The 17,481-nt window shown below is 39.3% G+C and overlaps 1 protein-coding gene across 3 annotated transcripts in view; it reads right to left on the bottom strand.

Moving 5' to 3' along the window:
- The window catches only part of LOC125460565 (voltage-dependent L-type calcium channel subunit alpha-1D-like), a 556,326-nt gene extending 548,075 nt beyond the window's left edge, over positions 1 to 8,251 (bottom strand). For all 3 annotated transcript variants that reach the window (XM_059649877.1, XM_059649878.1, XM_059649879.1), the window contains exons 1-3: positions 7,902 to 8,251; positions 6,884 to 7,196; positions 2,125 to 2,230 (exon numbers count right to left, since the gene is read on the bottom strand). In XM_059649877.1, the coding sequence (XP_059505860.1) occupies positions 2,125 to 2,230; positions 6,884 to 7,196; positions 7,902 to 7,929 (447 nt within the window). In that variant the 5' untranslated portion in view covers positions 7,930 to 8,251. The remainder of the gene's footprint in view (positions 1 to 2,124; positions 2,231 to 6,883; positions 7,197 to 7,901) is intronic.
- Positions 8,252 to 17,481: the final 9,230 nt, after the last annotated feature.

The raw sequence follows: 17,481 nt of genomic DNA, 5'->3' as shown, positions 1-17,481 counted from the left end.
GACTGGAGAAGGATGGTAACAATCTTCAAGTATCAGTTTATAAACAAACTAAGTAGGTGTGTTAACACAGTAGTCAAGCATATAATGGACTTGTGCTCAGAGGCCACTTTACTATGATCATTTTATCTCAGTACATTGAGGCGAGATCAAGAAGAAATAAGTTTATTTCATCTGGGGATAGCAGAAAATTAGAGAACAAGCCCTTTGAATCTTGTCCCAAGAAATGCACAAGAGCAGGGTGATGAAAATTGTTATCGATATTCTTAAAAAGCATAAGCTAGTAGCTTGACGATACAGTGCAATGCGTATTTGAACATAATACAACTGATTAACTAGGCAGAACCAGAATACAGAAAAAGCCATTTCCAAGGTAGGTAGGATAATTTACACTTCCCTGTAACAGACAAATTGTAGGACAGCTGCTTGCCTTCTTAATCAAGAAATGAAAGGGAATTTTCATCCTCAACCATGAATGGAAACAAGCCAGAGGGGCAGTTAAAATCAAATGAGAAACTCATCGCCGACCTTCTACTTAATCTTAAAAGTATCAAAAATACTTACATAAAGCAACAAGGTTCACCATATGACGATGTAGATGAGGATGTGATGATAATATTAAGACAGGTCCCCATTACAAATCAAACAAGAGCATTGAACTGCAAAGCTACATTGGTTCCGCAGGAAAACAAACTGTCATTGAATTCCACAGTGCAGGTAGAAGCCATTCACCCCATCAAGTCTGCACCGGCCTTCCAAACAGCATCCCACCCAGGCCATCCACTCCATCCCCATAACTCGACATGTACTATGGCTAATCCACCTGGCCTGTACATCCTGGGCATGGATCTGGAGACATGAAAATAAGCAATACAAGTTTGTTACAATGTGTTTTTTTTTTGCCTTCTGGTCCAAGAGTTTCCCACAGGCCCCAGGGTCAAATACAGGGTCTTCTGTTCCCTACCTCTATCACGATCTCCATTCAACATTTCTCTCTCTCGCCAAACCAACCACATTAGTGTTGAGCAATGTTCCTACTAGTTCCAGTTAGGCTTCTTGTAGCTCACTTGTAACACTGGACAGCCACATCCTGCCAACACTTGCGTATTGATGAGCATCAACCACTGGGCCTCCCCACTGTCGCTCATTTAGCCACAGGTCCATTCGGAAGTTAAACATTTTTCACATGCAAAAGGGAAGGGAAAATAGAAGTAGTTCATAACTAATGATTGTAAAAACAAACAAGAATTTAAAGCATTACTCAATCTAATTGAGAACAAAACTGAACCTAAAATCTAACCACATCAGACAGAAAAAAGTACAATATTCCCCGCAAAAAGGTCTTCCACAATCATAATGCCAAGCAAGAAATAAGACTCCAAATCATGAATAAAACCAATTGCTCAAATCTGGTGTACTTGATTATCTCTTTGATCTTTATTATATGAATAGAATTATTGAATTAATTACTATATGAACAAAACTACTGCTGAACTTAATTACTGTTCCAACTCACGATTCAGCTTTAGCATAACAACAAATAGGCATAATCAATTCAAAGAAGGACAATCTTGACGCATTAACGAGAGAGATTTCAGGAAAAACAAATCAAAGCCAATACAATACAAGCTGCTAGGGAAATTCCTAATTGTACTACAATAACACTACACTTCATTTTCACTGCTTCTTCTGCAGATGTTTAAACAATAACAGCAGTATTAATAAAGAGTTTGTCACCATCAATAAATTAGTTTACATCAACATTGGAAAGTAATTGATTTTTCCACAATATAATTCTGAAGAAAACACACATACTTTGTAATACACCTGTCCTTTTACAAAAAAAAGTGCATAGTCTATGAAAACCAATTAAGCCTGCAGAAAGTGAGCGCTGCACTGCATAAGAAAATATTGCACCATCCGAAGAAATTTAAACAATCTGTGCTTCCAGGCAAATTTTCCACTGGTATGAACAAATAACTTCCAATACTTTATCTAGAATATTAGATCACAATCGTTATGTAGCCTTTTCAAACAGATTTGAGCCCATGGTGAGTTCCCTGTGTTGCTTTTCCATTTAAATAAGACTGACGAAAGTAATTAGATAGAAGTAATCAGAGCACTTACCAGGTCATGATTAGTTGAGTTGGAATCATCTTCTGGGAAAGGTATGTAAACAGCTAAGGCCACACAATTGGCAAAAATAGCAATCAATATAAAGATATCAAATGGCCTGTATGTCTTGTTAAGGAATGCATTGTTTCAATGAAAACTAAACTAAATAATTAATGACGACCAACTAATATTATCAGAATTTAGCAGAATGGAAAATTAGTCTTATTCAAGACAAAATCATTTAATTTTTCAGAAACAGCCTTAAAGACCAGGTAGACTGGGTTTTACTTCAAAAATCTCTAAAAGCATAAAATGAACTGCAGTAGTTTAACTACAAGCAACTTTGGCAAACATTATGCAAAAGAAAACAAATTTTTGGCAATTAATTTTGATTATATATTTTGTTAGCCTACAAGTGTCTCACCAACTTAGAGTTTTTTGAAGAAGTAATGAACATTGATGAGGTTAGAGCAGTGGATGTGATCTATACAGACTTCTGTAAGGCGTTCAACAAGGTTCCTCATGATAGACTGGTTGGCGAGGTTAGATCATATGGAATACAGGGAAAACTATCTATTTGGATACTGAATTAGCTCAGTAAGGTAGAGGACAGAGGGTAAAAGTTGGAGGGTTCTTTTCAGACTGGAGACCTGGGACCAAGTGTGCCACAAGGATCAGTGCTGGGTCCACTGCTTTTCGTCATTGATATAAATGATATAAGAACATAAAGAACTAGGAGCAGGAGTAGGCCATCTGGCCCCTCAAGCCTGCCCTGCCATTTAATAAGATCACGGCTGATCTTTGAGACTCAGCTCCACTTACCCGCCCATTCACCATAACACTTAATTCCTTTATTGTTCAAAAATTTAGCTAGCCTTGCCTTAAAAATATTCAGCGAGGTAGCTTCGACTGCTTCATTGGGCAGGGAATTCCACAGATTCACAACACTTTGGGTGAAGAAGATCCTCCTGACCTCAGTCCTACATCTACTTTCCTTTATTTTGAGGCAATGCCCTCGGGTCCTAGTTTCACCTGCTAGCACTTCATCTATTCTGTTCAAAATCGTTTATGTTTCTAATAGATGTCCCTTTATTTTTCTGAATTCCAATGAGTATAATCGCAGTCAACTCAGTGTCTCCTCATATGGATGTGAACATAGGACATATGGTTAATAAGTCTGCAGATGACACCAAAATTGGCAAAGAAGGTTACTTCAGAGTACAACGGGATCTTGATCAGATGGGCCAATGGGCTGAGCAGTGGCGGATGGAGTTTAATTTAGATAAATGTGAGGTGCTGCAATTTGAAAGGCAAATCAGGGCAGGATTTATACAATTTATGGTATGATCCTGGGGAATGTTGCTGAATGAAGAGACTTTGGAATGCAGGTTCCGAGTTCCTTGAACATAGACTTGCACGTAGATAGGTTAGTGAACAACTGCGTTCAATTCTGATCTCCCTCCTACAGGAAGGATGTTGTGAAACTTGGAAGGGTTCGGAAAAGATTTAAGGATGTTGCCAGGGTTGGAGGGTTTGAGCTATACAGACAGGCTGAATAGGCTGGGACTATTTTCCCTGGAGTGTTGGACGCTTCACTTGTAGAGGTTTATAAAATCATGAGTGACATGGATAGGGTAAATAGACAAGGTCTTTCCCCAGGGTGGAGGAGTCCAAAACTAGAGGGCATAGGTTTAACATGAGAGGGGAAAGATTTAACAGGGACCTAATGGACAACTTTTGCACATAGAGGGTGGTGTGTATATGGAATGAGCTGCCAGAGGAAGTGGTGGAAGCTGGTACAATTACAACATTTAAAATGCATCTGGAAGGGATATGTTCAGGAAGGGTTGAGAAAGATATGGGCAAAATGCTGGCAAATGAGACTAGATTTATTTAGGGTATCTGGTTGGCACGGACGTACTGGACTGAAGGGCCTGGTTCTGTGCTATATTTCTTTATGACTCTAATGGTTAGACTCATAGCTTCAGCTTAATTCATATTAATAACTACATGAATCATGATTTACTGTGTCAGGGCATCTAACAAGAGTCCACCATTAGTTAGATTTGGATTTTTAAATGCTTGGCAGCAAGAAATTGACAATGAAAATTGGTGACAAGGCTACGAGGGAAACAAAGCATCTGGGAACTAAATAAACAGGACAAGAAACACAGCATTTTCTTTATCAATCAGATTAAAGAGTTGTGAAATTAACAGCACAAAGCTCTGAAAATTAATTCAGCAAAAGTGAGTTCAATGTCAATCAGGGTCAGAAAGAAAAATAAGGATTGGGGTTAAATCATCTACGAGGTAGTTTATCAGTAATTAACAGTACTCACATAATTAAACAGGCATTTGTTCCTATACATAACTTTCTGTCATTTGTTTAGATTTTGCGTACACAAACAGCAACTTCGTACCACTGAAAGCACTTCAACGGTGAAGCAATCACTTTGCCTTTTTGCTAAGATAACAGTGGTGTAGTACAATTGGGGCAGTAACTTTTCAGTGTTGTCATTTATCCATACCCTTGAAGTTGCTCTACGTTATACACCAAAATAATGATTAGTATTAGCCTCTCCATTAATTTGACAGAAAATCAGAGCCAATAAACTGATGGGTTTCCTTTTCCTGAACTAACATACAGCACTTTTAAAATGTATAGCTTTTATGTTGTCCAGCAAGAAACTTCTGTCTCCCATTTAACAAGGAACCATGATGGGCCCAAAGTCCCATGATGTAGAATATGATTTTGAGCAGACTGTTGCTAACTATGATCTGCATAAAATTTTACTTTTTTTTATATATACAGTGTTAATTCCATTGGCATGATACTGTGTCAAATAGATCAAGAGTGTTTGTACTAACAAAGTGAAACAATTTCTGCCTACCTGTTTGATCTAAGCCTTTCAGAATGTTGAAACCTCCCCTGAAACTATCAAACTCCACACTTTGATGAACAGAGAGATTGTTTGGCAGCAACTAATATTACATCAGTAAAAGGGTACTTAGGTTATAATGAACGACAAACTTATATAGCAAGCTTAGTTCATACTAAAAGTGAACAAATACAGCAAGCTCAAACCATCCAGTGCATTTCAATGGTGAGCTAGAGGGCAAAGTACTGTTTTAGTAAAGTCAACATCAAAATATTGCAACTGGGGCAACAACATTTAGATTTTGAAGTTGCCAACTACCACTCACCTCAAGTTATGGCATTATAGTCACATAAGGCAAGCAGCATAAGGTTCACCATTTTAACAGCCAATAATGGCTTATTGAGTTTTATATTGAAAACCTGATAAATTAAACAAATTATTTTTCATTCAGACCTATTCTGAAACATTGTGATACACCTCTGCGTCAGCTGGATTTGAACTCTAATCTTCTGGCCTAGAGGTTGGGACTCTACCACTGAGACAAAATTCAAAGATACTAAGATATAATTAAAACAACACTTTCCTGGTTAAAGCTTGCACTGTAGTCGAATAACTATTAAAATATATTTCACTATATTGCTCTTTTCAAGAACAGTCCTTATATGGATTCAGTACACCTTTACGAGACAGGAGGCTAGTCAGCCTGCCATGCTCATGCTAACTCTTACCAGAAGCAATTCACCTCTGCTGCCTTTCCCCCCGGCCCTGGGTATTTTCTTTATTTTTCAAACAATGGTCTAATTCTACTTTGAATGCCACACATTCTCAATTATTCCAGATCTTAAATGTTCTGGTAAAATCAATTGATAATATTTCATTTTTAAGCTTTTCCTTGACATTTGTAAGTTATAATCCCAATGTTGCAAAACAGACGTAAAATGTTTCAAATAATGATGCAACAATGTATGGTGCCAACAGATATTCATTTCAGGAAATCAGTTGTTTGGTAGTTAGTTCTAATGACAGGTCATCCATCTAGTTGAAGTGTTAACTTTTTTTAATTCCACAAATCTTTCCTAATCTATGAGCACTTGTAACATTTTCTAATCTTAGTTATGCTAGATAATTATGGCTCTGCAATTGATTGACAAAAATGTGTTTGTTTTGTGACTATTACGGAACACATTATGAATGAGGTTGAAAAGTTTTTCAGATCCAACATACCTACGTTTGAGGTAACAAGGTGTGGCGCTGGAGGAACACACCGGGACAGGCAGCATCAGAGGAGCAAGAAAGCTGACGTTTCGGGTCTGAACTTTATGAAGAAGGGTCCAGACCGGATAAACTTTCCTGCTCCTCTGATGCTGCCTGGCCTGCTGTGTTCCTCTAGCTCCACACTTTGTTATCTCAGACTTCAGCTTCGGCAGTTCCTACTATCTCCTCCCTAAGTTTGAGTTCACCTTCAGATAAAGAGTCAATCATAACATACTTAAATCATAACATACAGATGTATTGTAATTGGAGTAAATGTAATATTATAGACTTCCTAAGAAAACACTTTGACTGAATTCCGTTCATTCAATTTGCCCCAATTTTGTAGCTTTTATAAAATGATTCAAAAAAATTTGAAGATATAATGCTGACAGCATATTGTCCTTACACGAAATTTGCTGGATGGCATTAAAATTAGTTTTGCTGAGGATTTGCTACCATTATGCCTACAAATACAGAATCCTACATTTTTAGTCGTATTTTACGTGCAATATGCAAATACTGCGATGCCTTGCAGGAAGATATTCAAAAAGTAGAACACGCAGCTTCTGATTTTTCACGGGTGTCGTGTCGACGCTCTTGCGCACATCATATGACAAAGAGCAGATGAAAAAGGATACTTCCATTCTACAATACTAATACAGGCTCTTCTAATAGGGTTGTTGAGATTTAAACAGAATAGGGCACGGGCTGGCCTGTTATTCACTGTACTGCCCTGCTGCTTCTTGCTCTTGGCGAATTGCTGGCGTTTTCTTTGGGCTGCTGCACTGTTGGATTCCGTGGTTGAGTTCATGGTTGCGGCAGCTTTAGCTTGCCTCGCCGCGTCAATAGCAGCTTGCCAGGACAGTGCTGCTGGCCTGGATAATTCGGAGTTTGACTGGAAACCCCGTCCGTCAGTAGATAGAGGGTGTCTGTTGCTGGCATAATTTACTCCTGTGAAAGAAAGACGTAATCAGACGTGGAAGTGACCTTTTCATTAGAAAAAAACCTATGTTTACCAGGTGTAAATGCTTTAAAGCAACCCTTAAAACTAAATTGCAAATCCGTTTTTGAAATCGCGAGTGTAAATACATCATGATTTTGTATTTAAATAAAACAGAACAGTGAACATGTGAAAACTGCAAAAATATCTATCACACTGGTTCAGCAACTGGCATTATTGCCAGATTACTTTAAGGCTACATTCAGAGGTTTCATGTCACCACTGCCTTACGCATCAACCTGAAACAAAATGTGTTTATTTAAATAGACGAAGACGGCGTGTGTATCTTTCTGCCACATTAACTGTCACAAAATGTATTCCAATGAAGCATGTATGTTGAAACCGAAGTCTGTAATATCCACAACCAGGGTGTTTCCCCCATTCAGCGTGGTGCGATTATTAAATCTTATGTGAACTAAAATTGTTTACGTAAAAAGTTATTTAAAATCCAAATGTTTATTAACCACGAGGTTTAGCCGAATTTCGCTATGATCCAAAAGAACGACTGACTCTTCTGTTCTTCTGTCAGAAATGAAAAATCAAACAGAAAGAAAATAGCTTAGAGCAAATGTCATATGTATGAATTAAAACCTTCCAAGTCACTTCAGCTCGAGCATCCTCGACTGTGCAATTGTAATCAACCTCACATCACTTACCTTCGTAGGGCTCCTTTAATTCATACATTCTCACTACTTTTGTATCGCATCGAAAAATAAATTGACTAAAAACGAAATGACGAGGCGGCTTTTCATCCCCCGACCCCCATAATAGTCAAACACCGGCGGCTAATTCGTTTCCCTCCGTTTTTTTATCCAGCATCATTGTGTAACATCCGGGCTCCGCTGATGTTCAACCGACGGGATTCATCGCTGCTGGCTCGGAGCGCCCCTGTCCCTGTGTCCCTCTCTGCCGGCCCCTGGCCACTGCTGTCGGCCTGACTTTGACAGCAACCGCCGGAGCAGCGAGGCAACTGGGCTCGAGCGGCGACTGAGGGTGCGCGCGAGATGCTGGGAGGCGCGGGGTCCGCGTAGTGTTAGGGGAATGGGGGCGCGTGGGGACGTTGGGGAAGCGCGCGAGCTCGTGTGACGGAGCTAAGGGGCGCGCTCGAGCCCGTGGTAACGAGAGCGTGCTTTCAGGTGTCCTCTCTGGCTTTATTCAAACAGTCACAGGATTGCTTAGGAAGCTAAACAGCTTAAGAAGTAGGGTGTTAGTTAATCACCTCCTCTACCCCATCTCCAAACATCAAACCATCTCCCCAAGGACAGAGGCACCTTAAACACACATGGCGTACAGTTACTATGGGTAAAGGGGCCGTTGCCGAGGAACCCGGAGACAAGGTGGAGGTCGGAGAGCCATCACGTACCCCACCCCTGCAGCAGGTCACCATTTATTCGAATAAATGTGGGAAGGAACGTGCATCTGCTTTTATGCATCAGTAAGATTACCATTTCAGGTAACGGTTCCACTTTTAATGGCAGCAACTTGGGACTGTCAGTGTCAATATTACATCAACTGAAGTTCCAGGAGTGCAATAGAAAACGTTATTATCTACATCAGAAGAGTGGCAGCACTTTGCTTTTACAGTGCATCTTTGATTTTTTTTTCTGTCCAAATGTGCATGTTAACTAATCTGAAAAAAATCGTCAGTGTCCCAAAGCTTGAAAGTTGCATACTTATGATGGCATACTCAACATAATTTTCAAGACCACAAATAATAGTGAAAAACACTATGTAAGAACCTTATTACCCATCTATAATTATTGATTGAGCCTTACCATCTTTCATGTAGTTATGATTGTGAGTGATAAAGACAAATCTATAAAATAGAATCCCTACAGTGTAGAAACAGGTCCTGCGGCCCAACAAGTCCACACTGAACCTTGCAGTGTCCCACCAAGACCCATCCCCCTATAACCCACCTAATCTACACCTCTCTGAACATTATGGGCAATTTAGCATGGTCAATCCACCAAACCTGCACATATTTGGACTGTGAGAGGAAACCAGAGCACCCAGAGGGAACCCACACAGACACAGGGAAAATGTGCAAACTCCACATAGACAGTTGCCCGAGGCTGGAATTGAACTGAGGTCCCGGGCGCTGTGAGGCAGCAGTGCTAACCACTATGCCACCATAAGTCTAAACCCCTCCACACGCATTATTATTACTTATACCTAAGGTGGAGAATAATGATTTATCAAACATTGTTTCTTCCACCTCCCTGTGAAAATGTTCAGGTTGATATTAGAATGATTTATGTTTTTTGTTTCAGATGCACATCATGCCATTTTAGCAATGTATCTACCTGCATGCATTCTGCACAGTTGTCGGTCTCACTTCTAAATTTGTGATGCCTACTCCTTTAGGCACTCAGAATACACATTGGGCCCTATCCCACTCAAGATTGTTCAGTAACTCTGGCAACACCAATCAATGTAAAGTGGCAAAATTTCTTCAAAGGGAAACAGCTAATAAAACAGAATATGCTCTACTAGATCCACAAGCATTGTGACCCCAAAAGCACACTCCAAACCTTCTCCTAGGGCATACCAGAAGCTGCTACCTGGATCACATATATTCAGCAATAAGCAAAATTAACAAGTTGTTAACAAAAAAAAACAAAGAACTCAACAATAATTTCTGCTTGGCTATCAAGGTGTCTGGAGTTATGCAGCAGGTGTCTAGTGCTCAACAATCTAAGTATGGTCCAAGAAACAATTTTGTTTCGATCTTGTGCCCACCTGTTTTGGCACTAGCATTATTTCCTATATCCAGTATGCATTCTATATCAGAAATACATAATTTCTACCCCATGATTTTGTCACTTATAGGTTTTGTTATTTAAGATGACCAGGCCACCTAAATGGTCAATGTTAAACTATTCATTATAATATTCTGCATACAGTGGAGAGACTAATTTCAGTTGTGGTTCATTTTTTTTTCCTCTGAGTCAAAGTGGGGTTAAATCTCATGCTTAAAAAGCTGAGCACAAACTCTTGATTTGCACTATATTGCACTGGTTTCTCTTCACCAGTTGCACAGAACAAAGTAGTGACGAATAATATCTTTAACAGTGCTTTCTATTTTAAAATACATTTATAACACAGAAACGCTTTAAGTGAAACCAAAATGAAGCATTCCTGACTCAATGCCAGAGAAAAATGGCTTCAGGCCAAAACTGATGCACGAGTGGACGGATGGGTTAAGAACGACAATGATTAGAGTGATAAGTAGTTCATGGAAAGAAGTGAAAATGAAGAGTGAGGGGGGAGGAACAAAGGGCGAATTTGTGTTCGGGGATTTTGGAAACTCAGTTCTAGCTCAGAGCTCTGTTGTTCCCCATCCCAAAATCTAACCTGGGCTACATTTCTTTTGACAGTTTCTTGTACTTTCAATTCAAAGAGATCCACATTTCAGACTAAAAATAATAGTGAAGGAAAGATCCCACCAACATTCAGAGATAGAGCAAATTTAAAACAATACTAGAGGAAACAGCAACGCAGATCAGCAGCTCCATCAGCAAGGAAAACATAGTTAAGTTACTACACCTCTACCTTATCAGGTCAATTATATAAACAGATCAACGGTACACCAATGGGGTCACCCATTTCAAGACTCACAGAAGCAGTCATGCAAATACTAGAACACACCACCCTCTCCCCCACATTCAAACTAAGTTGTGGATCTGGTACATAGACAACACATTTGTCATTATTAAATGCAGCACATTAGAAGAGACCCACCACCTCATCAACAGCATATTCACAGGGATTAAATTCACAAGGGAAGAAGAAAACAACAATCAATTTCGATTTCTGGATGCTAAAGTAGAGCAATTGACAAACAGGGAATCCCAAACCTCAGTATACAGAAAAGCAACCCATATGGATCAAATCCTCAACTTCCACAGCAACCACCCCATCATTAGGACACTATTCAAATGGGCCAGGACACACTGCAGCACTCCAGAACTATGCAGGAAAGGAGGAAGAATAATTGTACAAGATCCTCGCTTTAAACTCATATCCCTGCAACTTCATCCACAGATGCCTACAAAACAGACAACAACAGCAGGATACAGTTCGACCTAACACACTGACCATAATACCCAACACCGAAAACATATCGGAACTGACAAGACTCCTAAGACCACTAGGAATCATGGTGGCCCACAAGCCCACAATCACGCTATGACAAACACATACAAGGATTAAAGCCCCATTCCCACAACATGCAGAATGAACATGGTTTACAAAATACCATGCAAAGACTGCTAAATTACATCAGACAGACAGGAAGGAAACTAGCCATTAAAATACAGAACATCAGCTAGCAGCAAAACAGCACAATGAACTATCCTTAATATCTGTATATTCAGACAACGAAGGCCAGTAATTTAACTGGGACAACGTAACCATAGTAGTCCAAGCCAAACATAGACACGCACAGGAATTCCTGGAGGCACAGTTCTCCACCCATACTTCAATCAACAAACATAGAATTGGACCCCATATACAGATCAAAACCAAAAATGACAGTATTCACTGTAACGGACCAACAGTATAAATTCCAAGTGGAGTAGAATAACATCACTTCAACGCAAGCTCCACTCATGATCTCACCTTGCATGGTGACGAAACATCTGACCAAAAACAAGCGAGCAAGTCAGCAACCTCATCAAGCAAAGTTACTTTGTCTATCCTATTCAGAATATTGTAGCTTGTCTCAGCTGATGTCGTAAAATATCAAAAAGTCATTTAAACAGAGTTTTCACAATAAGTTGTTGAATGTGGTTTGTGTGAAGCCAGATCAGTGAATAGGAAGCTCTTAATTTTTTTTATGCTTTGTTGTTACAAAGCAACATTAAGGCATAGAAAAGCCTCAAGGAAAAGCTACATGATAGTAATTGGTTGAGTTAACACAACTTGAAGGAGGTGTGTGCTCTACTGAGTGTCCCCTTCACTTGTTTGTTGTTGAATATAACAAAATTTATTTTAAAAACAGAAATGGATATGTTTTTGTTTGTGTTGACATGTTTAATAACACGGTTATATGCATATGCATTTCAAAGAAGGATCCAAAATACAATAGTGATCAGAGATAATGGGAGCTGCAGATGCTGGAGAATCCAAGATAACAAAGTGTGTAGCTGCATGAACACAACAGGCCAAGCAGCATCTCAGGAGCACAACATCAGCTTTTGTGCTGGTGAGATGCTGCTTGGCTGGCTGTGTTCATCCAGCTACACACTTTGTTATCCAAAATACAATAGGTGGCACTACTTGGATGGGAGCCTAGGAGTGTAACATTCATTTGTGGATATCATATGGATAATATTTAGATGAAAGATACAGCTGGCTCAGACTAAACAACAAATATAAAATATTCATTCAGTTTCTGATTGTAAAAAGAAGTTAATAAAGAAATAAAGGCAACACATTATAACTGATAAAATAGATATTTTAAGGGGTCTCAAAATAATAACAGTTTCTCTGTCTGCAGATGTTATCAAACCTGCCTAGTTTCTCTTGCACTTTCTGTTTTTATTATATAACATATTTAATTAAAATTAGTGAACTTAATAAAGTAAAAGTGATGTGAAATGTTTTCAAAACCAAAAGAACTGCGGAGGCTGTAAATTAGAAACAAAAGCAAAGTTGCTGGAAAAGCTCAGCAGGTCTGGCAGCATCTATGAAGGAGAAAACAGAGTTAAAGTTTCAGATCCGGTGACCCTTCCTCAGAACTGAAATGTTTTAAATTGGAATCAGAATTCAGCTACTGTTTTTCATTGAAGAAATTCTGTTTGGAGAAATGGGCTCCGTGCTTTTGATTAATGATCAGCAACCAAAATCAAAAAGAAATATTGCTTTAAAACACTATCTCTCAATAAAATTTTATGAACAAAATGCTAACTGTGATTGTGAGGACATTAGGTATATGGAAATTGCATCATTTGCAAGATCCCCACTGAGTGTACACTATCCTGACTTCAAAATATATGATCCATCTTTCACCATCTCTGTTGCCAGTCAAATTCCAGGAATTTCCAACTTAACAGCAAAGTGGAAGTAGCTTCATCATATGGATTTCAGCTGTTCCAGAAAGCTGCTTACTATCATCACCAAGGGCAGCTTAAGGATGAGAAATAACTTCTCCCTTTTAAGTGATGGCAACTCTGAAGAATGGATAAATAAATCCATTAATGAATCTCGTAAAGTCCGTGTCTTTTTGTTTTTATGCAGTTCAAAGTTGTGGACTCAAACAAAAGTACTGTTTTAAAACTAGTATTTTAGATAATTGCTGCATGTTTCATAAAGCAAGTAACCTCAGATGTATTGCAAGTATTATACTAATATCTGCTTGATCAAGCAATAAGTAAGTGATTGTGGGCAAATTAGAGCCAAGGGGTTCTTTGTACAGATACAGATGGATGGCAACAAGAAGTTGATTAGTTTCTGGACTAGTGACCAATTATCAATGATAAAATCCTTTCTCCTTCAAAACAATTCCGTGATTCATTCTTGGGCTAGGAACAAGACATAACGTGTTTTAGATTAGATTAGATTCCCTACAGCGTGGAAACAGGCCCTTCGGCCCAACAAGTCCACACCACCCCTTGATGCATCCCACCCAGATCTGTCCCCCTATAACCCACACCCCCCTGAACACTACAGGCAATTTAACATGGCCGATCCACCTAGCCTGCATATCTTTGGACTGTGGGAGGAAACTGGAACACTGGGAGGAAACCCACGCAGACAAGGGGAGAATGTGCAAACTCCACACAGTCAAGTTTTGACCTCCCCCACCTCAGATGCTGTCTCTCTGATCTCTGTAGTTAAGAACCATTTTAAACCCAAGGAAACCATTTCATCTTTCCTTCAACAATTGGTCAGATAAGTCAGATACCTTTCATAAGTGAACCAGCCACCTGTGTTCCTTGAAAAGTCAGTGGAACCATCGGGAGGCAGACAAACCTAAGACAATGTTCTGACCAGTATAAAAATCATCTCAGCGATCCATGAGTATGAATGTTTGAACTATTTCTAGCTTACCATTGCCTATAACCTATTTTACTCTGACTGTTTATCTGTCTGCTTGTGTGTAAAGAAGAGTTTAAAAGGAGATAAATGTCTTAATTTGCACAAGGGGTCCCTGACTTATGAAAATCCAACTTACAAACATACATGATTCCTTGTTAAAACAAGTAAGTACCTGGCACACACATAGTAGTGAGAACGTAGTGAGGTAGTGGGAATAAAACACTGAATTATGTAAATGTGTTGTCTCTCAATCTCCAAAGTATTATTTCAGTGACAATTTAAATTTGTCATTCTTGTACTTGAATTCCTTTGTCCTGTCACTCCTTGTATTCGTCACTTCTGCACAACCCTGTTACCCTTCCCTGAATGTTCTGCTCCTGTAACTTCAGGCTCTTGTATGCTTCCTCCTCTTCATCCTACAAATGGGCTTTCAACAGCATCTTCTGAATCATGGAATTTCTTCTTCAAAACTCTCTGCCTCCCTTGCCTCTTTAAAATGCACTGTTTTGGAATGTTTGACATTGCCCCTCTAATTTCATCTCTGGTTATAGATTCAAATGTTTTCCTTGCACCCTTCTGGAGCATCTTAAAATATTTTTCATTGTTAAATAAACTACATGTGTAAACATACAGATTGTTGTGAAAAGTGCTCATATACAAGGAAACAAAAGTTGATGTATTTAGCAAGAGAATCTGATTAAAATTAGTAATGTAAAATTTGATGAAGTTTGCAGACTACTGGTATATTTCATATTCATGTGTTTTACAATTGTTTTCAATATGTTTCATCAATGTGTGTTACACACTGTGTGCAACTGTTAAATAACGCATATTATAGTGATGCTGTCCTAAAATGGATAAATAAACATATATTGCATCTGTTCTCCTTATTGACGAAAGAAACTGCAGTGGTTCATCAGGTGAACCTAAATAACACACTAAGTACTCCAAACTGAAGCAGAAATCAACATAAATAGATGCACCATAGGAAAAGATAACAATCATACAAAGTATTATACTGTAATAGTGGTGAACGTGCACTATCGCATGTTAGCTTCCATCATCTGATTGTTACATGTGAAAGCTTCTGTAGCCCAAAATAGATTTTAAAAAATCACTAACCTAAAATGGCTGCCAGGATCACCTGACCATAGATTGAGATAACACGGTGTGAAGCTGGATGAACATAGCATGCCAAGCAGCATCAGAGGAGTAGGAAAGTTTGACATTTCAGGTCGAGAACTGTCCTCAGAAATGGGGGAGGGGAAGGGGATTCTGAAATAAATAGGCAGAGAGGGGGAGGCGGACAGAAGATGGATAAAGGAGAAGATAGGGTGAGAGGAGACAGACAGGTCAAAGAGGCGGGGTTAGAGCCAGTGAAGGTAGGGAGTTAGGGAGGGGATAGGTCAGTCCAGGGAGGGCGGACAGGTCAAGGAGGTGGGATGAGGTCAGTGGGTAGGAGATAGGGGTGGAGCTTGAGTTGGGAGGAATGGCTAGGGAGGCGGGGACTAGCTGGGCTGGTTTTGGGAGGTAGTCGGGGGAGGGGAGATTTTGAAACTTGTGAAATCCACATTGATACCCTTGAAATTGTTGGAAGAGTTGAAATTGTTTGCGACTGGGAGGTGTAGTTGTTTGTTGCGAACTGAGCGTAGGTGTTCCGCAAAGCAGTCCCCAAGCCTCCACTTGGTTCCCCAATGTAGAGGAAACCACAATGGGAACCGTGGATACAATATATCACATTAACAGATGTGCAGGTGAACATCTGTTTGATGTGAAAAGTCTTCTTAGGGCCTGGGATGGGGGTGAGGGGGGAGGTATAGGGGCAGGTGTGCACTTGCTTTGGTTGCTGGTATAAGTGCCGGGTGTGGTGAGGATGGAGGGGAGTGTGGAGCGGACAAGGCAGTTACGGAGAGAGTGGTCCCTCTGGAAAGCAGATAAGGTAAGGGAGGGAAATATGTCTTTGGCAGTGGGGTCAGATTGCAGATGGCAGAAATGTCAGAGGATGATACGTTGGATTCGGAGGTTGGTGGGGTGGTACATGAGGACCGGGGGATTCAGTTTTGGTTATTATTGCGGATATGGGGTGTGAGGGATGAGTTGCGGGAGACAAGGTCAAGGGCATTTTCCATCACTGTGGAGGGGAAGTTATGGTTCTTGAAAAAAGAGGATATCTGGGATATTCGGGAGTGGAATGCCTTATCTCAGGAGTAGATGCAGTGGAGGTGAAGGAATTGGGAATTGGGGATGGCCTTTTTACAGGAAGTTGGGTGAGAGGAGGAATATTAAAGTTTTCTATTTTATGTCACATAATACACATTCCTATGTATTAAAAGGGGGAAATCATTAAAATTTTTCATTTTCATTTCTCTCTTCACCTGTAAAATCTTGTGAAGCTATCTTTTTAACTAAGCTATGCTCAGCACATCTCACCATCATATATTCCCATTTGTGAAACACAATAAAATGTTTTCATTTGTTAATAATAGCCATTATATCCATTCTGATCAACAGGAAATTTCTCATTACCATCACTTCTGTGATAATAATTTTGAATAATACCCTGTGATTAAACTTACTGATCTGGAATTTAATTTTCTGGCTGTATGATGTTGCATATGTTCATCAAAAGTTCTTCAACATTGCTCTAGCAAAGTAAACTAAGTTGTTTCAATTAATGGTTGTCATGTGTCTTTCTCCCTTTAGAAAGAGGTACCTGTCAGCTATTCTAATTAATAATTGTTGTGTTTCTTAACCATTTTTGGACAGGGTAAAAATCATCAGAGTTGTCCATTAGCACTTGCTTCTGACAATTACCAGTCTATGAATATCTACTTTCCATGAAAATTAACAAAGAAAACATTGATGTCCAGCTTACTTTAAGGAGCTCTGACAGAATCAGGTTTTACCATTTTCCTCTTACTTGTTTATTCCTCAGTTTTGGATCTGGAAATTGACATATGTTTCACAAACAGAAATAAGCACAAATCAAAATGTTAAACTCTTCTAACTCTGCTGATTTATTTTTAAGTGCTCATTTTAGTTTATTTTTCTTCTGTTATTGTCCATATTTTGTTAACATGAAAGACAAAATTTAACAAGCTTCAATCAATGCACCATCACTGACATACCTGGGTCTATTTCATAACACACTTATACTTTAATAATTAGGAAGATATTGCATAATCCTGTTAA

This window comes from Stegostoma tigrinum, chromosome 11, assembly GCF_030684315.1.
Source record: "Stegostoma tigrinum isolate sSteTig4 chromosome 11, sSteTig4.hap1, whole genome shotgun sequence".
Classification (NCBI taxonomy): Eukaryota; Metazoa; Chordata; class Chondrichthyes; order Orectolobiformes; family Stegostomatidae; genus Stegostoma; species Stegostoma tigrinum.
The sequence above is the reverse complement of the archived record's forward strand: the minus strand, read 5'-3'. Positions and strand labels throughout refer to the sequence as shown.